Source organism: Salvelinus namaycush, chromosome 6 (assembly GCF_016432855.1).
Source record: "Salvelinus namaycush isolate Seneca chromosome 6, SaNama_1.0, whole genome shotgun sequence".
NCBI lineage: Eukaryota > Metazoa > Chordata > Actinopteri > Salmoniformes > Salmonidae > Salvelinus > Salvelinus namaycush.
The window spans coordinates 51,990,325-52,012,432 of record NC_052312.1 but is presented as its reverse complement, the minus strand read 5'-3'; the positions used below and the strand labels follow the sequence as shown (position 1 = coordinate 52,012,432).

At 42.2% G+C, this 22,108-nt stretch overlaps 2 protein-coding genes across 3 annotated transcripts; both read left to right on the top strand.

Annotated features, from left to right (window-relative positions):
* The first annotated feature begins 132 nt into the window (after positions 1-132).
* On the top strand, positions 133-17,493 carry LOC120050154 (beta-2-microglobulin-like). Of its 2 annotated transcripts, none has more exons than XM_038996824.1 (4): positions 133-312; positions 11,183-11,455; positions 11,830-11,865; positions 14,967-17,493. In XM_038996824.1, exons 1-3 carry the CDS (start codon positions 249-251, stop codon positions 11,841-11,843), a joined length of 351 nt encoding a protein of 116 aa, XP_038852752.1. In that variant the 5' UTR covers positions 133-248; the 3' UTR covers positions 11,844-11,865; positions 14,967-17,493. The 2 variants fall into 2 exon arrangements, with proteins under 2 accessions (XP_038852752.1, XP_038852751.1); XM_038996823.1 differs by lacking the exon at positions 14,967-17,493 and adding an exon at positions 12,925-13,836 and having other exon boundaries at positions 136-312.
* Positions 17,494-18,082: 589 nt separating this feature from the next.
* On the top strand, positions 18,083-22,108 carry LOC120050150 (beta-2-microglobulin-like). Its single transcript, XM_038996819.1, has 4 exons — positions 18,083-18,250; positions 18,558-18,830; positions 19,567-19,603; positions 21,568-22,108. Exons 1-3 carry the CDS (start codon positions 18,187-18,189, stop codon positions 19,578-19,580), a joined length of 351 nt encoding a protein of 116 aa, XP_038852747.1. The 5' UTR covers positions 18,083-18,186; the 3' UTR covers positions 19,581-19,603; positions 21,568-22,108.

Here is a 22,108-nt window from a genome sequence, read left to right as displayed (position 1 = left end):
TTAGCCATAATAATGACTTTGTGGCTGTGTTAACTAGTGACGACCCTGGATCAGCCTAGAGAAACATCGAGAGGTGAAGCCTGCATAGCAACTGTGAAGTACGATTTTCAATTGGCGCATCAATCGAAGTGGGTGCGGCTTTACTACATTTCAGGAAGAATATATATTTTACGTTCATCAGACACCGGCTGCAAAGTCTTTGTTCTGTTTGGCAAAGTTTTATAATTTTTCGGCCTTGGAAAGAAATCATGAAAACTGTTTTGTCCGTGATCGCTTTCTGCGTCTTCCTGGGGTTCATAAACGCAAAAGAATGTAAGTAGTTAAAGTTATCACTTTGTCATTATAATTATTGATGGGATTGTCTTTGTTACCCATGACGTTCGTGAAAACCATTAGATATTTCCTTAACATTGTTTTAAGTAAACAATAAGCCTAGTATAAGGCTACTATTATTACTTGATAAAATATTGAATTTTATGTTTACTTTTAGAGGTCGACCGATTATTATTTTTCAACGCCGATACCGATTATTGGAGGACCAAAAAAGCCGATACCGATTAATCGGCCTATTTTTTTTAAATGATGACAATTACAACAATACTGAATGAACACTTATTTTAACTTAATATAGTACATCAATAAAATCAATTTAGCCTCAAATAAATAATGAAACATGTTCAATTTGGTTTAAATAATGCAAAAACAAAGTGTTGGAGAAGAAAGTAAAAGTGCAATATGTGCCATGTAAAAAAAGCTAACGTTTAAGTTCCTTGCTCAGAACATGAGAACATATGAAAGCTGGTGGTTCCTTTTAACACGAGTTCAATATTCCCAGGTAAGACGTTTTAGGTTGTAGTTATTATAGGAATTATAGGACTATTTCTCTCTATACGATTTGTATTTCATATACCTTTGACTGTTGGATGTTCTTATAGGCACTTTAGTATTGCCAGTGTAACAGTATAGCTTCCATCCCTCTCCTCGCTCCTACCTGGGCTCGAACCAGGAACACATCGACAACAGCCCCCCTCGAAGCAGCATTACCCATGCAGAGCAAGGGGAACAACTACAAGTCTCAGAGCGAGTGACGTTTGAAATGCTATTAGCGCGCACCCCGCTAACTAGCTAGCCATCACATTGGTTACACCAGCCTAATCTCGCGAGTTGATAGGCTTTAATTCATAAACTGCTGCTGGCAAACGCACAAAAGTGCTGTTTGAATGAATGCTTACGAGCCTGCTGGTGCCCACCACCGCTCAGTCAGACTGCTCTATCAAATCATAGACTTAATTATAACATAACACACAGAAATACGAGCCTTAGGTCATTAATATGGTCGAATCCGGAAACTATCATCTCGAAAACAAAACATTTATTCTTTCAGTGAAATACGGAACCGTTCCGTATTTTATCTAACGGGTGGCATCCATAAGTCTAAATATTTCTGTTACATTGCACAACCTTCAATGTCATGTCATAATTATGTAAAATTCTGGCAAATTAGTTCGCAATGAGCCAGGCGGCCCAAACTGTTGCATATACCCTGACTCTGCGTGCAATGAACGCAAGAGAAGTGACACAATTTCACCTGGTTTATATTGCCTGCTAACCTGGATTTCTTTAAGCTAAATATGCAGGTTTAAAAATATATACTTCTGTGTATTGATTTTAAGAAAGGCATTAATGTTTATGGTTAGGGACACGTTGGAGCAACGACAGTCCTTTTTCGCGAATGCGCACTGCATCGATTATATGCAACGCAGGACACGCTAGATAAACTAGTAATATCATCAACCATGTGTAGTTATAACTAGTGATTATGATTGATTGATTTGTTTTTTATAAGATAAGTTTAATGCTAGCTAGCAGGTGGTTAGAGCGTTGGACTAGTTAACCGTAAGGTTGCAAGATTGAATCCCTGAGCTGACAAGGTAAAAATCTGTCGTTCTGCCCCTGAACAAGGCAGTTAACCCACCGTTCCTAGGCCGTCATTGAAAATAAGAATTTGTTCTTAACTGACTTGCCTAGTTAAATAAAGGTGTAAAAAAAAAACGGCTAAATCGGTTTCTGATTGTTATGAAAAGTTGAAATCGGCCCTAATTAATCGGCCATTCCGATTAATCGGTCGACCTCTATTTACTATTAGTGCCCATATATACGCATTGAATAACATATTCTTAAATGGCCCAAAAAAAGTCTAAAAATAAATCGTAAGGTTTTGAAGTGTTTGTTTTATATATATATCATTTAACCCCTTATTTTTGTAGGCACAAAACTACTTCCATTCGTTTGTATGGGTTGAAGAGTCATGACCCCTATGGGGGGGTAATAGGTGCAAAACGTGTTAGTGAGAGTCTCCCCTTTCCATAGAGGGGTCATAATAGTTTACCGAGGTAAAGACCGTTTCAAGTTGGATATTCAACGGATATTCACGCTTTCAAACCTCAATAGCTTTCAAACCACTCGAGCCATAGACTCCAAATAAGTGTCATGATGTTGGAAAAATTGCACACAACATTGCACAGGTTTTATTTTCACAATTTTGACATTAATTCGCTTTCCAAAGTTAATAAACATGTGGAAATGTGAGCAAAATGTTGTATTCCTAGTTGAATTAGTTAGGGAGCGTAAACAAAGTACAAACTTTTTTTACATTCGAATTTCAATAGCTCCTTGGTCATGTGACCTAATGACTTCAAACAAGATTCAGAATGTCCACTGACTACTTTTCTATATTGCACACCCTTTAGTTTTTCCATTTTCATCACACATGATTTTACATTAATTTTTCAAACTTTCAAATGTCAATAGCTCCTTGGTCATATGACCTACTGACTTCAAACCAGGTTCAGAATGTCCACTCGGTGGGCCTACACATTGCATGCCCTTTAGTTTGTCCATTTTCATCTCACAAGATTTTACATTAATTTTTCCAAAATGTAAATCTCAATAACTCCTTGGTCATGTGACCTACTGACTTCAAACAAGGTTCAGAATGTCCACTGACTAGCCTTCTATATTGCACACTCTTGTTTGTGTACTGGAAAATCACACAGTGTAACGTACATTTTTCATTGTTTTAAATTGCAATAACTCCTTGGTCCCTAAGAAGCGTGCAGTGGATATACACCCATATTGTATAACCTCTAGTTATGTCTCTTCTATATATTTGTACATTAATATTAGTTTGACAATTAGGGGTTTCAGTCCAGTGTTGTGTTTACCCTTTTCTTTAATATTTATCTATAATAATTGGTAGTTTTAAGTACTTATTTTCCCTGTTTTTCATTTTTCCACAGTATGTAACAGCGGTACACAATAGGAGAGAGACAGATAATATCTCCTTTCGTCGTTAATATCAACCATAAAGGAAAAGAGCAAAGTACGAGAGTCATGTTATTAATTGTCCAAAGCAGGGATGGAGAGTGAGCTAGTGAGGTAGGCTGCAGTGGGTTTGCTGGTCAATACATATACTGAACATGTAACCACAGTAATGGTGGCCAGTAAATCAATGAATAAAAATGTCATGTTGACAAATTAAACAGAAATTGTAGACCTTTAATCTTTTCCATCATGTCAACAGACATTTTACTTCAAATAAGTACGAAACATTTCACAGTGTTAACTTTCTCTTTATCCCTGGTTGATGTACATTTCAGAGCCTCTTCAGTGTGGATGGGATAGAGCAGACATTTCAACAACAAAGACAGCACTTCCAGTTTGTGTTCTTTACTCTGTTGAACTCGTTTGTCTTCATTCCGAGGCACAGCACATGGACCCACCGTTGGCATGCAAAACATTCCATCTAAAACAAAGCATAACACGTTATAAATAATATCAATGACGAATTAGCCATCCATTGTGTTATATTATAAATTGTCTGACATGCCGTCACTGTTGTCAAAAGATTATAAACATGTTAAATAAAGTTACCAACCCAGTCAGTCTTTGGGCCACATCCAGGTTCTTTATCAGGGGCCCACATGAAGCAGTTGTTGGCTTTGTTGAACTCTGAAATCATAGACATGAACTGAACTTATGGCTGTCCCACACAACTACATAAAAATAACAAATGTACTTTGAATTAAATGTCATTCCATATCAGACATTTTTAGTATATCCTCAGCCATTTCTTTTCGCAGTTGCGCCATGTGTTTTTGTGAAGGTTCTATATCAATTTGGGATGTTGGGGAAGTTCTGTGCAACTTCCTTGGCCATCTACACCAAAAAATAAAATAGAGTTTTTCACCTAATTGTCACATAACAGCTAACCATTCATTATTGAAAATATAACTATCAAACCTGCATTACAAAGACCCCGCAGCTGAAGGTGTCCTGCTGCATGGTGGGAGTTATTTCCCCTCCTTTCCACTTGATGTCCGCCCAGTCGTCTTTTCCATGGCAGGATCTTCTCATTTTGAAGTATTCTCTTTTTTATGTAAACATAATGGAATTCTGATTAGTTATAGGCAAATGAATACGCAGGCCAAAATTGTATGCTGATTTCCTTATCACTATAATCTAGTAGTAATTTATTAGTAGAGGTAATTTATTTTATGCCCCATTCTACACACAACCTAAATTATAGGCACTGAACCATTTACAGAACAATAATAAAAGTAGCATATAGGATCCAACCCGATCACAGAGTGAATAAATGTAGAGTGTTTGTAGACTTTAAGAAAAAAATATTAAGTGACAAAAATATGTTGTTGCATTGATGCATTGTGTCTTCTAACTGTCCAAGAATAGGATCCAAAGTGTTGGGAAATATTTGTTCCCATAAATACAAAAGAGGATGTCTCTCCTCATTACCTCTGGCACTTTAGACAGACTGCCAGACTGTGCACCACAGAGCCAATCAGGAGAGAATACATACAGGTCAACGGTGCCAACTGGAAGTCAAGGGGTGTGTCTGTGCCTTTTGGATGATTCTCTCTTTACAGAGAACCCCTGTGGTTCAATTGAAGAGTTACCCTTCCCCTTTCAGTCTGCTCTGCACATGTCTGGAAGTGACAGAGCCAGCAGCCAAGAGAATTTTTCACAGTATGTCATCAAAAATTATTACACTTATGAATGTATGTAAAATACTATTATGTATTAGATCCAGTACAATGGAATAATAACTAAGACCTGAATTAGAATGCAGTGTGTTCCGATTCCTCCTTCTCTTCCTGTCCAGCAGGGGTCAACGTCTTCACTATTTACTTTACAGTGACAGAATAAGGGCCATAAATATTCAGGTGTATCATCATCAGAAACATCCAACTCCAATTCCGGTTAACTACATAATGATAGTACATGTCCTTAGACATTCAACTCCAATTCCAGTTAACTACATAATGATATTACATGTCCTTAGACATTCAACTCCAATTCCGGTTAACTACATAATGATATTACATGTCCTTAGACATTCAACTCCATTTCCGGTTAACTACATAATGATAGTACATGTCCTTAGACTTGGTTAGGTGCACATCTAATGTACTTCTATGTTCATCCCTCATACTGTATGATTTCTTTTACACAATATGTTTAGAATTGTGTTTTTTTTTTTTTTTATGCTTATTGTCATGTTATGACTAGTATTTATTACCTCACCCACAAGCCATTTGTGGGGCTGCAGAGTTTTAAACTCTGAATGATGAAGGAAAGAGGACTTTTTGTCTGTAGACCTCGCAACAGCAACCGCCGTCTCGCAAGTGTTTCTTCGCCACAGAGCTGTGACCTGCGATATGCAAATTAAACACATTTAGAAGAGGTATTGTCCTCTTAAACATGAACTGAAAACAAACGATCACAGTCCTTCAACATTTGGAGAAAGAAAAACTTTGTGCTTGTGTGTCATCTTTCCTGTCCTCTAGAGTCTCTCTGCCTCACCTTCTGTCTCTCTTTTCTCTGGAGTACTCTTCATCACTTTGTGCTTGTGTGTCATCTTTCCTGTTCTCTAGAGTCTCTCTGCCTCACCTTCTGTCCCTCTTTTCTCTGGAGTACTCTTCGTCACTTTGTGCTTGTATGTCATCTTTCCTGTTCTCTAGAGTCTCTCTGCCTCACCTTCTGTCCCTCTTTTCTCTGGAGTACTCTTCATCACTTGGTGATTGTGTGTCATCTTTCCTGTTCTCTAGAGTCTCTCTGCCTCACCTTCTGTCCCTCTTGTCTCTGGAGTAGTGATCTAGTTGGTGTTGACTGAATTTCTGGCCGTCATCAATATTTCCCTTTCCATTGTCATCTTTATTTGCCAGTTTCATGACACGCTCTGTTTCTAATGTGTCGTTAACTCTATTATTTTGTTGTTGTTGTTCTATGTTTTCTGTAATGACATTAAAAGTGAATTAATCACTATGTCGATACCTTTTACGTCACTCAGAAATACAAACAAAAAAAATCGATCAAAATGTAAGTTGATCACTGCACAGGAAACAAACTGTAGTTTCAACGTGTAGTTGTGGTTGGAATGTTATACGTTTTGGTGTTGCAACAAAAGACGTAGGAATTTATTTTCCCAGTTAGAAATAGTAGGCCATGCATCAAATAACTATTTTCATCAGACTAAGGAACTCTCAAATGTGCTATATAGCATTTTGTAAGTGGTCTGCAGGTGGCTTGTTGTGAATGCACTCAAATATCAAGTCACTATCAGGTTATGTAACCGGCGTGCTAATACTCACAGTAGAAGGATTTGTCTTAATGTAAAGTAATATGAAAGAGAGGCTATGAAAATGATTATTTCACGTTATCAATCTCACTCTGTTATAATCTCCACCCGGCACAGCCAGAAGAGGACTGGCCACCCCTCATAGCCTGGTTCCTCTCTAGGTTTCTTCCTTGGTTCTGGCCTTTCTAGGGAGTTTTTCCTAGTCACCGTGCTTCTACACCTGCATTGCTTGCTGTTTGGGGTTTTAGGCTGGGGGTTTCTGTACAGCACTTTGAGATATCAGCTGATGTAAGAAGGGTTATATAAATACATTTGATTTGACTCTGACAAATCCCTGCCTATAACTGGGATTAAAAAGAACATATGAAACATTTTATCATGAGGTCTACCTGTGCACCTTATTTTATATCACCTTTATTTAACCAGGTAGGCCAGTTGAGAACAAGTTCTCATTTACAACTGCGACCTGGCCAAGATAAAGCAAAGTAGTGCGACACAAACAACAACAGAGTTACACATGGAATAAACAAACATACAGTCAATAATACAATACAAAAAAGTATATACAATGTGTGCAAATGAGGTAGGATGAGGAAGGTAAGGCAATAAATAGGCCATGGTGGCGAAATAATTACAATATAGCAATTAAACACTGGAATGATAGATATGCAGGAGATGAGTGTGCGAGTAGAGATACTGGGGTGCAAAGGAGCAAGATAAATAAATAACAGTATGGGGAGGAGGTAGTTGGATGGGCTATTTACAGATGGGCTATGTACAGGTGCAGTGATCTATGAGCTGCTCTGACAGATGCTTAAAGCTAGTGAGGGAGATATAAGTCTCCAGCTTCAGTGATTTTTGCAGTTCGTTCCAGTCATTGGCAGCAGAGAACTGGAAGGAAAGGCGGCCGAAGGAGGAATTGGCTTTGGGGGTGACCAGTGAAATACACCTGCTGGAGCGCGTGCTACGGGTGGGTGCTGCTATGGTGACCAGTGAGCTGAGATAAGGCGGAGCTTTACCTAGCAAAGACTTACATGACCTGGAGCCAGTGGGTCTGGCGACGAATATGTAGCGAGGGCCAGCCAACGAGAGCATACAGGTCGCAGTGGTGGGTAGTATATGGGGCTTTGGTGACAAAACGGATGGCACTGTGATAGACTGCATTCAGTTTGCTGAGTAGAGTGTTGGAAGCTATTTTGTAAATGACATCGCTGAAGTGAAGGATCGGTAGGATAGTCAGTTTTACGAGGGTATGTTTGGCAGCATGAGTGAAGGAGGCTTTGTTGCGAAATAGGAAGCCGGTTCTAGATTTAATTTTGGATTGGAGATGTTTAATGTGAGTCTGGAAGGAGAGTTTACAGTCTAACCAGACACCTAGAATATGTGGACAACTACAAATACCTAAGTCAGAACCGTCCAGAGTAGTGATGCTGGACGGGCGGGTGTGGGTAGCGATCTGTTGAAGAGCATGCATTTAGTTTTACTTGCATTTAAGAGTAGTTTGGGGCCACAGAAGGAGAGTTGTATGGCATTGAAGCTCATCGGTAGGTTAGTTAACACAGTGTCCAAAAAGGGGCCAGAAGTATACAGAATGGTGTCGTCAGCGTAGAGGTGGATCAGAGAATCACCCGCAGCAAGAGCGACATCGTTGATATATACAGAGAAAAGAGTAAGCCCGAGAATTGAACCCTGTGGTACCCCCATAGAGACTGCCAGAGGTCCGGACAACAGGCCCTCCGATTTGACACACTGAACTCTGTCTGAGAAGTAGTTGGTGAACCAGGCGAGGCAGTCATTTGAGAAACCAAGGCTGTTGAGTCTGCCGGTAAGAATGTGGTGATTGGGCCTCCCGGGTGGCGCAGTGGTCTAGGGCACTGCATCGCAGTGCTAACTGCGCCACCAGAGTCTCTGGGTTCGCACCCAGGCTCTGTTGCAGCCGGCCGCGACCGGGAGGTCCGTGGGGCGACGCACAATTGGCATAGCGTCGTCCGGGGTAGGGAGGGTTTGGCCGGTAGGGATATCCTTGTCTCATCACGCTCCAGCGACTCCTGTGGCGGGCCGGGCGCAGTGCGCGCCAACCAAGGGGGCCAGGTACACGGTGTTTCCTCCGACACATTGGTGCGGCTGGCTTCCGGGTTGGAGGCGCGCTGTGTTAAGAAGCAGTACGGCTGGTTGGGTTGTGCTTCGGAGGACGCATGGCTTTCGACCTTCGTCTCTCCCGAGCCCGTACGGGAGTTGTAGCGATGAGACAAGGTAGTAATTACTAGCGATTGGATACCATGAAAATTGGGGAGAAAATGGGATAAAAAAAAAAAAAAAAAAAAAAAGAATGTGGTGATTGACAGTCGAAAGCCTTGGCCAGGTCGATGAATACGGCTGCACAGTATTGTCTCTTATCGATGGCGGTTATGATATCGTTTAGGACCTTGAGCGTGGCTGAGGTGCACCCATGACCAGCTCGGAAACCAGATTGCATAGCGGAGAAGGTACGGTGGGATTCAAAATGGTCGGTGATCTGTTTGTTAACTTGGCTTTCAAAGATCTTAGAAAGGCAGGGTAGGATAGATATAGGTCTGTAGCAGTTTGGGTCTAGAGTGTCTCCCCCTTTGAAGAGGGGGATGACCGCGGCAGCTTTCCAATCTTTGGGAATCTCAGACGATACGAAAGAGAGGTTGAACAGACTAGTAATAGGTGTTGCAAGAATTTTGGCGAATAATTTTAGAAAGAGAGGGTCAAGATTGTCTAGCCCGGCTGATTTTGTAGGGGTCCAGATTTTGCAGCTCTTTCAGAAAATCAGCTGTCTGGATTTGGGTGAAGGAGAAATGCTGGAGGCTTGGGCAAGTTGCTGTGGGGGGTGCAGGGCTGTTGACCGGTGTAGGGGTAGCCAGGTGGAAAGCAAGGCCAGCCGTAGAAAAATGCTTATTGAAAAACTCAATTATTGCGGATTTATCGGTAGTGACAGTGTTTCCTAGCCTCAGTGCAGTGGGCAGCTGGGAGGAGGTGCTCTTATTCTCCATGGACTTTAGTGTCCCAAAACGTTTTTGAGTTTGTGCTACAGGATGCAAATTTCTGTTTGAAAAAGCTAGCCTTTGCTTTCCTAACTGCCTGTGTATATTGATTCCTAACTTTCCTGAAAAGCTGCATATCACGGAGGATATTTGATGCTAATGCAGTACGCCACAGGATGTTTTTGTGCTGGTCAAGGTCTGGTCTGGAGTGAACCAAGGGCTATATCTGTTTCTGGTTCTACATTTTTTGAAAGGGGCATGCTTATTTAAGATGGTGAGGAAAGCACTTTTAAAGAATAACCAGGCATCCTCGACTGACGGGATGAGGTCGATATCCTTCCACTTCGCTGAAGTGTTTTAGGGAGCGTTTGACAGTGATGAGGGGTGGTCATTTGACCGCAGACCTATTACGGACGCAGGCAATGAGGCAGTGATCGCTGAGATCCTGGTTGAAGACAGCAGATGTGTATTTGGAGGGCAGGTTGGTTAGGATGACATCTATGAGGGGGCCCGTGTTTACTGCTTTGGTGTGGTACCTGGTAGGTTCATTGATAATTTGTGTGAGATTGAGGGCATCAAGCTTAGATTGTAGGATGGCCGGGGTGTTAAGTATGTCCCAGTTTAGGTCACCTAACAGCACGAGCTCTGAAGATAGATAGGGGGCAATCAATTCACATATGGTGTCCAGAGCACAGCTGGGGGCAGAAGGTGGTCTATATCAAGCGGCAACGGTGAGAGACTTGTTTCTGGAAAGGTGGATCTTTAAAAGTAGAAGCCTTCCTTTAAGCACCTCTGTTTTCGAACACCTCTCCTGTCCTTGGTCCAAACCACACCTCTCCTCTCTCGAACACCTCTCCTGTCCTTGGTCCAAACCACACCTCTCCTCTCTCGAACACCTCTCCTGTCCTTGGTCCAAACCACACCTCTCCTCTCTCGAACACCTCTCCTGTCCTTGGTCCAAACCACACCTCTCCTCTCTCGAACACCTCTCCTGTCCTTGGTCCAAACCACACCTCTCCTCTCTCGAACACCTCTCCTGTCCTTGGTCCAAACCACACCTCTCCTCACTCGAACACCTCTCCTGTCCTTGGTCCAAACCACACCTCTCCTCTCTCGAACACCTCTCCTGTCCTTGGTCCAAACCACACCTCTCCTCTCTCAAACACCTCTCCTGTCCTTGGTCCAAACCACATACAGCCATTTGCGGATCTTTTCAGAGTCCATGTGAAAGATAGTTATTGCGAGGCTGGAACATTTGTTAACTTCTTTTTTTAACACCCATATAAAATGAAGGCTTGCAAAAGCTTACAGATTTAAGTCTAATAGCATGAGATGAACGTAGACAAACATCAGAGTGTGCGATATGAAGGTATAGTCAGTGGACATTCTGAAGTTTGAAGTCGGTAGGTCACATGACCAAGGAGCTATTGACATTTTTAAATGAATTTTTTTTTTTTTAATTTTTTTTATGTAAAATCATGCGGCCTGACTGTACCATTCCCTCCTCCCCCTGTAGCTTCCCCCAAAGTGCAGGTGTACAGCCGTAACCCAGGGGAACATGGAAAGGACAACACCCTGATCTGTCACGTGAGTGCCTTCCACCCCCCTGACATCAGCATCCAGCTCCTGAAGAACGGTGTGGAGATCCCCGACGCCAAGCAGACAGACCTGGCCTTCGAACAGGGATGGCAGTTCCACCTCACCAAGAGTGTTGGATTCACACCAGCCAGCGGAGAGGAGTACACCTGCAGAGTCCGCCACCTGAAGAATCTGAAGACCTACACCTGGGGTGAGTTACTAGTGTAGTTAGAGGAGTACACCTGGGGTGAGTTACTAGTATAGTTAGTAGTTAAGAGTGCACCTGTAGAGCCCCGCCACCTGAAGAACCTCAAGATCAAACCCGGGGTGAGTTAGTTCCCCCTCCTAAATTAACTCTGGCTTCTGTGTTTATGTGTGACCATCATCCCCTGCAGACAGCCAACTACTATATGGAGCTGTTTAGGTGATGAGCAGCTTGACATTGTCCTTCTTTATGTCTATTTGATTGTCGGGTTAAAATACTAAATCCCATTGTACTGCCATAAACCATGGTAGGATTGTAGTTAGTGGGGAGTCTGAATGTAAAAGCAATAACAATGCTTTCTATGTTCTTGTTTTCTCCAGAGGCAAATATGTAAGGATCTGGAGCAGGACTTAATGGTAGGTATTCAGATGAATTTATTTATTTATAATAATAATAAATGCCATTTTGCAGATGTTTTAATCCAAAGTGATTTACTGTCATGCGTGTATATTTAAAAGTTTGGGGTCACTTAGAAATGTCCTTATTTTTGAAAGAAAAGCCATTTTTTTGTCCCTTAAAATAACATCAAATTGATCAGAAATACAGTGTAGACATTGTTAATGTTGTAGCTGGAAACGGCTGATTTTAAAAATTTTAAAAATGAATATCTACATAGGCGTACAGAGGTCCATTATCAGCATCCATCACTCCTGTGTTCCAATGGCACGTTGTGTTAGCTAATCCAAGTTTATCATTTTAAAAGGCTAATTGATCATTAGAAAACCCTTTTGCCTTTATGTTAGCACTGCTGAAAACTGTTGTTCTGATTAAAGAAGCAATAAAACAGGCCTTTAGACTAGTTGAGTATCTGGAGCATCAGCATTTGTGGGTTCGATTACAGGCTCAAAATGGCCAGAAACAAATAACTTTCTTCTGAAACTCGTCAGTCTATTCTTGTTCTAAGAAATGAAGGCTATTCCATGCGAGAAATTGCCAAGAAACTGAAGATCTCGTACAACACTGTGTACTACTCCCTTCACAGAACAGCGCAAACTGGCTGTAACCAGAATAGAAAGAGGAGTGGGAGGCCCCGGTGCACAACTGAGCAAGAGGACAAGTACATTAGAGTGTCTAGTTTGAGGTTCTTCAGGAAGCATGGGGTGAAATCTCTTCAAATTACTTAAACAAATTGACAACTATAATGCCAAAAGTCTGCAAGGCTGTAATTGCTGCAAAAAGCAAAGTTTGAAGGACACAATTATTATTTCAATTAAAAATCATTATTTATAACCTTGTCAATGTCTTGACTATATTTCCTATTCATTTTTAAACTAATTTAATGTATGTTTTCATGGAAAACAAGGACATTTCGAAGTGACTCCAAACTTTTGAACGGTATTGTATTTATTTATTTGTTGAAACTGTATCTAATTAGATTAACTAAAACTCATACCTTTACCCATTTTTCTGAACAGGGGGCCATTCCATCTGTGGCCAGCCCTACACTAGAGCTGAGATGACTGTAATTTCCCCTCTCAACATGGGCTTTCATTTTCATTTTTGATAACACTTTGTGCCAAGGTGCCAGTTTCAAGGGTTTCGAGTTTTAGAGAATCATTACTCAAAACTTAAATGAGAACAGATGTGTGGGTGACCTCTTCTAGAAAAGCTGCCGGTATTTCTGGCTGAGAATTCACTGTGTGGGTGACCTCTTCTAGAAAAGCTGCCGGTATTTCTGGCTGAGAATTCACTGTGTGGGTGACCTCTTCTAGAAAAGCTGCCGGTATTTCTGGCTGAGAATTCACTGTGTGGGTGACCTCTTCTAGAAAAGCTGCCAGTACTTCTGGCTGAGAATTCACTGTGTGGGTGACCTCTTCTAGAAAAGCTGCCGGTACTTCTGGCTGAGAATTCACTGTGTGGTTGACCTCTTCTAGAAAAGCTGCCGGTACTTCTGGCTGAGAATCACATTCTCTCCTTTAAAAACAATAATTAATGATTGATCAAGTATTTTCATTATATTTTGTAGATGTGTGGGGACTCCTTGTAGTCCTTTAATATCCTTGAAGTTGGTAGCATTAAGTGTGAGCACAATTTTTTAAAACATAATTTTAAACACCTATGTTAATGTGGCTTTAGTTACAAGCACAAATTGTCAACTGTGTCAAATCTGAAATTTGATTAAAAATATATTTAAACGCCCAAATAATTTGCAGAACATCCATTGTTGTATTTGCGTGACTTGTAAATAGAAATGTCCTTTTTTGCTTTGGAGTCATTTTTTTCCCCATCAACACCATGAAATCAAATCTTATGTCTATCCTTCAATATTTCTGTAAATGACCAGTTATCAACAGTCTAATAAAAGTTTTTTTTATTTGTTTTTTTAAGGAATATTGTTGACAATTAGAGAACTGTATTTTTATGATGGTTTTCTTTAAAAAATCTGCGTCTGTTTTTCAATCTTTGAGTGATATAGAACCAGGGTCAGTCCCCAGAGGTCTGGTGTTGCCTATCCCTGGTCTACAGTGTTGACTGAATTCTTATTTTAGGAACGCCCGTCTATGTATGTCCATATCGTTTGTAAAACACTGATTTAAAAAAAGATGGCCGTTCTGGACAAGACCAAATAAAAGACGTCGGTGTGTTCTTACTGGGGTGTAGTCTACCATGTCCTGCAATGTTATCTTATGAATGCTCATGTGGTGGGCCCACCGTTTGTAAAACAGCCTGTTGCATTGGATGTATTGGTCCCGTAAAACAGGCTGTTGCATTGGATGTATTGGTCCCGTAAAACAGGCTGTTGCATTGGATGTATTGGTCCCGTAAAACAGGCTGTTGCATTGGATGTATTGGTCCCGTAAAACAGGCTGTTGCATTGGATGTATTGGTCCCGTAAAACAGGCTGTTGCATTGGATGTATTGGTCCCGTAAAACAGGCTGTTGCATTGGATGTATTGGTCCCGTAAAACAGCCTGTTGCATTGGATGTATTGGTCCCGTAAAACAGGCTGTTGCATTGGATGTATTGGTCCCGTAAAACAGGCTATTGCATTGGATGTATTGGTCCCGTAAAACAGGCTGTTGCATTGGATGTATTGGTCCCGTAAAACAGGCTGTTGCATTGGATGTATTGGTCCCGTAAAACAGGCTGTTGCATTGGATGTATTGGTCCCGTAAAACAGGCTGTTGCATTGGATGTATTGGTCCCGTAAAACAGGCTGTTGCATTGGATGTATTGGTCCCGGTTCCTGTTGACTAATCAATTTGGATACAAACCTGAAACCACGGACCATGACATTTTAAACTACTGGACAGCCGTTGTGAGTAGCCTGGGTGTCCATTTAACTTTGACCTGACCTGTTTTTTACAATATGTTGTTTGTTAACATGTCAGCGTTTTTATTTTATTTATTTGATTGAGTGACATTTTTAGGTCAGGCTATTTGATCAGAGAAACCTGCATGATGTAAAAAAGTGTCCGTCTCATTACATAGTCATACATTTTTATCTCCGCTACAGAAACGGGCCACATCCTCTTTCTACCAGATATCTGACAGCATGTGGAGCGTCGTAGCACTGCAGCAGTACCCTGGAGAGGCATGCTGGGAATGGACTAGATACATATTTGGAATCCCTGCCTTTGACTAAGTGGGCACTTCTTATCACAGGGCGGCATCAGCGCTCACCTAAAAAGCTCATATGCCACTGGTTGAGAGAAATTGTCATTGTTGTTGGAGGTGCGTCGTGGTCAGTTTAGCTATAAAAAAAATGAGGACCAGCCCTGGTCTCACCTCATCCTGCCTAATGAGAGAACCAGCCCTGGTCTCACCTCATCCTGCCTAATGAGAGAACCAGCCCTGGTCTCACCTCATCCTGCCTAATGAGAGGGCCGGCCCTGGTCTCAGCTCATCCTGCCTAATGAGAGGACTGGCCCTGGTCTCACCTCATCCCGCCTAATGAGAGGACTGGCCCCGGTCTCACCTCATCCTGCCTAATGAGAGGACTGGCCCCGGTCTCACCTCATCCTGCCTAATGAGAGGACTGGCCCCGGTCTCAGCTCATCCTGCCTAATGAGAGGACTGGCCCTGGTCTCACCTCATCCTGCCTAATGAGAGGACCCGCCCTGGTCTCACCTCATCCTGCCTAATGAGAGGACTGGCCCTGGTCTCACCTCATCCTGCCTAATGAGAGGACCAGCCCTGGTCTCACCTCATCCTGCCTAATGAGAGGACCAGCCCTGGTCTCACCTCATCCTGCCTAATGAGAGACCCTGGTCTCACCTCATCCTGCCTAATGAGAGACCCTGGTCTCACCTCATCCTGCCTAATGAGAGGACCGGTCCTGGGTCTCACCTCATCCTGCCTAATGAGAGACCCTGGTCTCACCTCATCCTGCCTAATGAGAGGACCAGCCCTGGTCTCACCTCATCCTGGCTAATGAGAGACCCTGGTCTCACCTCATCCTGCCTAATGAGAGGACCAGCCCTGGTCTCACCTCATCCTGCCTAATGAGAGACCCTGGTCTCACCTCATCCTGCCTAATGAGAGACCCTGGTCTCACCTCATCCTGCCTAATGAGAGGACCGGTCCTGGGTCTCACCTCATCCTGCCTAATGAGAGGACCGGTCCTGGGTCTCACCTCATCCTGCCTAATGAGAGACCCTGGTCTCACCTCATCCTGCCTAATGAGAGGACCTGGTCTCACCTCATCCTGCCTAATGAGAGGACCCGGTCTCACCTCATCCTGCCTAATGAGAGACCCTGGTCTCACCTCATCCTGCCTAATGAGAGGACCCGCCCCGGTCTCACCTCATCCTGCCTAATGAGAGGGCCGTGCACAGAACACTGTTCTGTTGAGTTAAAAAAATATATATATATTGTAAACTGTTGACATGACTTACTTAGTCCTTTTGGTTGTTATGTGGAACACAGGGCTTCCAGGAGACAGCCACTGCTGATGCTCTTCTGCCTTTTGGGGAGGAGTTTCCACGACAGGACATTAATTGACCTCTATTTGACTAAAGATTTTTTTAAAGGAGTCAAAAATCCTTGTGAACAAAAAAATGCTTGTTTATATGTTGACATGATTGATATCTCTTGATGAAATTTCTCTAAAGATCTCAGTCATTGTCAATGGTCATTTTTTGAGAAGTTATATTTCTATATTATTATTATTATTAATGAGTAAATCAGTGAAATACTTGTAATAAAGCTACTCACATTGCCAAGGCAGGAAGGTAATGAATGCAGAGCAGTAATCTACAGCAGTGGTCCCCAACCTTTTCCTGAGCCCAGATCACTTTCTTGAGTCAAAACACAAGCCGATGATCTACCGCTGAGATTTATTTTATAAACGTGACTTAAAAAACATAAGTCTATGCAACATTAACCAATTAAAACCAGTTCTGTAGCAATGAGGTTTGTGCAGTAGGCTATAGGCCCAGTACATTATCACTGCATATTGGCTAAGCTTGAATTGCCCTGCTAATGTTGCTCTCAGACCATTTAGAAATCATATTTCAACATGTTAGCTACAGTATATGATCACACTGGTAATAGATTATTTTGTTGTATTACTTGTGAGGCACAGCTGAGTGAGGATAATAATTAGCTTCTTTTTTTTTACTGGACTGATGGCCTGGATCTGATGGTCAGTCTGAGGGGAGGGAGAGAGCAGTGGTGAGGCTTCCTGTCACCCGACTCACCGTCCCTCCTCTCTCTCACCCTCCACTGAAAAAAAGCCCTAACAGGGTCCAGCTGTGACATCATCTCTCAGGGTTTCTACGCTGCCACCTACTGTGACATCATCTCTCAGAGCAGTGCATCTCTCAGGGTTTCTATGCTGCCACCTACTGTGACATCATCTCTCAGAGCAGTGCATCTCTCAGGGTTTCTATGCTGCCACCTACTGTGACATCATCTCTCAGAGCAGTGCATCTCTCAGGGTTTCAATGCTGCCACCTACTGTGACATCATCTCTAATAATTACAATTTAGCATTAACACTGGAGTGATAGACGTGCAGATGATGATGTGCAAGTAGAGATACTGGGGTGCAAAAGAGCAAGAGGATAAATAACAAATAATAATATTTTTGTGACATTTTAATACCCCAGCACAAGGTGCATCTGTGCAATTATCATGCTGTTTTATCAGCTTCTTAATATGCCACACCTGTCAGGTGGATAGATTATCTTGGCAAAGGAGAAATGCTCACCAATAGGGATAAAACAAATGAAAAATGTGTGTACAACAATTGAGAGCAGTAAGCTTTTTGTGCATATGGATAATTTCTGGAATCTTTTATTCCAACTCATGAAACATGGGACCTACATATTACATATTGCTTTTATATTTTTGTTCACCATACTTTATTATGGCTATACTGTACATTGCCTTTCACCATACTTTATTATGACTATACTGTACATGACCTTGCTTTTTCAACATACTTTATCTCAATTTATTATATGTGCAACATTGTAACTAATAAAACGAAGACTGCATCAACTTTGTAACTGACTGCATCAGGCTGCCTAAAGAAGCATCAAGAGGAGAAGACTGCATAGCAACTGTGAAGTAGGATTTTCAATTGGTGCATAAATCGAAAGAGGGTGTGGCTTTACTACATTGAGTAAAATATATATTTTACTTTCAGTTTCATTTCTTCGTTTGCGACGGTCGGTTTGGTCCAGTTTGATATAGTTTTCAGCGTTGGAAAGACTTGGAAAAAAAGAAATCATGAAAACGGTTTTGTCCGTAGTTGCTTTCTGCGTCGTGTTGGTAACCATAAACGCAAAAGAATGTAAGTAATGTATAAGAATTACTTTGTAATAATGATGAGCCTATATTGATGGGATTGTATTGTGTACGAACTTAATTTGAAAGGCCTCACCCACGACGTTCCTGAAAACAATTATATATTTCCTTAACTTATATCTTAAGTCGACCGCAAATGTGTACTTTAGATGGGTTACACTTTTAAGCAAATGTATATTGAGCAGAGAGATTACTATTTTATTTTTATAGTGAGAATAAGATAATCAACTTTTGTGATACTGCATATGTGTGTGCGGGCGCCTGCCTGACTGTACCATTCCCCCCCCCTGTAGCTCCCCCCAAGGTGCAGGTGTACAGCCGTAACCCAGGGGAACATGGGAAGGACAACACCCTGATCTGTCACGTGAGTGGCTTCCACCCCCCTGACATCAGCATCCAGCTCCTGAAGAACGGCGTGGAGATCCCCGACGCCAAGCAGACAGACCTGGCCTTCGAACAGGGATGGCAGTTCCACCTCACCAAGAGTGTTGGCTTCACACCAGCCAGCGGAGAGGAGTACACCTGCAGAGTCCGCCACCTGAAGAATCTGAAGACCTACACCTGGGGTGAGTTAGTAGTTAGAGGAGTACACCTGGGGTGAGTTACTAGTGTAGTTAGAGGAGTACACCAGGGGTGAGTTACTAGTGTAGTTAGAGGAGTACACCTGGGGTGAGTTACTAGTATAGTTAGTAGTTAGAGGAGTACACCTGGGGTGAGTTACTAGTGTAGTTAGAGGAGTACACCTGGGGTGAGTTACTAGTGTAGTTAGAGGAGTACACCTGGGGTGAGTTACTAGTGTAGTTAGAGGAGTACACCTGGGGTGAGTTACTAGTGTAGTTAGATTAGTACACCTGGGGTGAGTTACTGGTATAGTTAGGAGTACACCTGGGGTGAGTTACTAGTATAGTTAGTAGTTAGAGGAGTACACCTGGGGTGAGTTACTAGTGTAGTTAGAGGAGTACACCTGGGGTGAGTTACTAGTATAGTTAGAGGAGTACACCTGGGGTGAGTTACTAGTGTAGTTAGAGGAGTACACCTGGGGTGAGTTACTAGTATAGTTAGTAGGTAAAGTACAGGTGCAGAGTCCCACACACTAAGTTGCTAAGTTCTTGTTCAGAATCTTGTGTGTGTGTGTGTGTGTGTGTGTGTGTGTGTGTGTGTGTGTGTGTGTGTGTGTGTGTGTGTGTGTGTGTGTGTGTGTGTGTGTGTGTGTGTGTGTGTGTGTGTGTGTGTAAGAGAGTTAATCATAATATAATATAGCCATTGACTGACAGAAACTAACTTTTCCTGTTTCCTCTACAGAAGCAGATATGTAAGGCTTCGGTGCTCATCGCTGCAGGTGTGTATGTCTGATCATTTCATTTGTAGAGAAACACTCTATTTAGATGGCAGTTCTTTAGCTTTGGTCACGAACAACTGGTGGTTATTGTAATACTGTATAGAGAACTGAATAGGGCTGGACAATATGGTGGGGCTGGACAATATGGTAGGGATGGGAGATATGGTAGGGCTGGGAGATATGGTAGGGCTGGGAGATATGGTAGGGCTGGGAGATATGGTAGGGCTGGGCGATATGGTAGGGCTGGGTGATATGGTAGGGCTGGGAGATATGGTAGGGCTGGGAGATATGGTAGGGCTGGACAATATGGTGGGGATGGGAGATATGATAGGGCTGGGTGATATGGTAGGGCTGGACAATATGGTAGGGCTGGACAATATGGTAGGGCTGGACGATATGGTAGGGCTGGACGATATGGTAGGGCTGGGTGATATGGTAGGGCTGGGTGATATGGTAGGGCTGGGTGATATGGTAGGGCTGGGCTGGACAATATGGTAGGGCTGGGTGATATGGTAGGGCTGGGCGATATGGTAGGGCTGGGCGATATGGTAGGGCTGGGCGATATGGTAGGGCTGGGCGATATGGTAGGGCTGGGCGATATTTAACAATATATTAAATGATCGATGTTACATTGTTGACAGCACATTGTTTAAAGTTGTGCACTTTAAATGTAGCCTACAGCTCTGAGGACAAAGTAATTGTTTTATCTTCAAGCTAATGTTTCTCATGGGCTATCGGGTTCCATTTTACATGAACAGGCGTTTTACTATCATAGCATTTAGCCCTCTGGTCAGCCCTGACAATGGTATGCTGAGCCTACAGCACCAACGGCGGGTCTATCAGAATCAATCAGTTCTATGACTTCTTTCACTGTTGCTGTTAGCCTAGGCTACTGTTAGCCAAACACTGTTGCTGTTAGCCTAGGCTACTGTTAGCCAAACACTGTTGCTGTTAGCCTAGGCTACTGTTAGCCCAAACACTGTTGCTGTTAGCCTAGGCTACTGTTAGCCCAAACACTGTTGTTGTTAGCCTGGCTACTGTTAGCCAAACACTGTTGCTGTTAGCCTAGGTTCCTGTTAGCCGAACACTGTTGCTGTTAGCCTAGGCTACTGTTAGCCAAACACTGTTGCTGTTAGCCTAGGTGCCTGTTAGCCAAACACTGTTGCTGTTAGCCTAGGCTACTGTTAGCCCAAACACTGTTGCTGTTAGCCTAGGCTACTGTCAGCCAAACACTGTTGCTGTTAGCGTAGGTTCCTGTTAGCCAAACACTGTTGCTGTTAGCCTAGGCTACTGTTAGCCCAAACACTGTTGCTGTTAGCCTAGGCTACTGTCAGCCAAACACTGTTGCTGTTAGCGTAGGTTCCTGTTAGCCAAACACTGTTGCTGTTAGCCTAGGCTACTGCTAGCCAAACACTGTTGCTGTTAGCCTAGGCTACTGCTAGCCAAACACTGTTGCTGTTAGCCTAGGCTACTGTTAGCCAAAAACACACATCTGAATAGCAACCTAAGAACTGCTATCTGGATAGCTGAAAAGAAAGCATGATATTATTTGAATAGTGAAATAATTTCAAATGCCCATCCATAGGGTGGCAACACATACATTCTAAAATATTTCAATGGGGCTTTCTCCATTCTGATTGGTTTAATAAACTGTTGAATAAAACTTCAACCAAAAATAATCATTTTTAGCTTGTTCATACATTTCTGCATTTCCTCACTGCCACATAGGGCTGCACGATATGGGCAAACAATCGCAGCCTTATTTTTTTACCAAATATTGCGATTTAGACCAAAACACCTGGGTGAACTAATAGAATGAATATTCTAATTCTATAGTTAGAATATAATAGTGGGCACTTTGAATACAGTGTTGTTTGACATCCTTTAATGAAGTAAGCATGAACCATTGTGGAAATGAAATGTGGATGCGATGAATGACCTCTTGTTGCTGTTGACAACCACAGAGTACACCAGCCTCTGAGAATCTCCACTCTGGATGCTGTGGATATTCCTGGGAATCATCTTCACAAAAACTCAAAACTCATCTCCACAACACTGTCCTGTCAAAACACTGCAGGTGAAATCTGTAATGACTCTCTGCACATTGTGATTTATCATTGAACTTAAATTGTATTTTATTTGACCAGTGCTTGATTTGTGTGGTATTTGATGTGTGTAAGTAATGAAGCTCATATATGTGGGATTGTAAATCTGCACCAGAGAACACCCTAATTGCAGCCAGGCTTATAATGTGTCAACCTATACAGTAGGACCTGGGCTATGTAATGTGTTAGCCCAGGTCCTACTGTATAGGTTATGTGGGCTTTTCTCTTAGCTATGATCAGGAAATAAGTACAATTGATCAATCCAGATGTGATTGATGAGAAATGTAGAACTTTAATCTGTTTTTAAATAGCGTAGATTATTACGTGCTTTCTCTTTTGGTTTTTAAAATCACATCACCAAAATAAATAAAGTCTGACTTGATTGTCGTTGAACTACCAA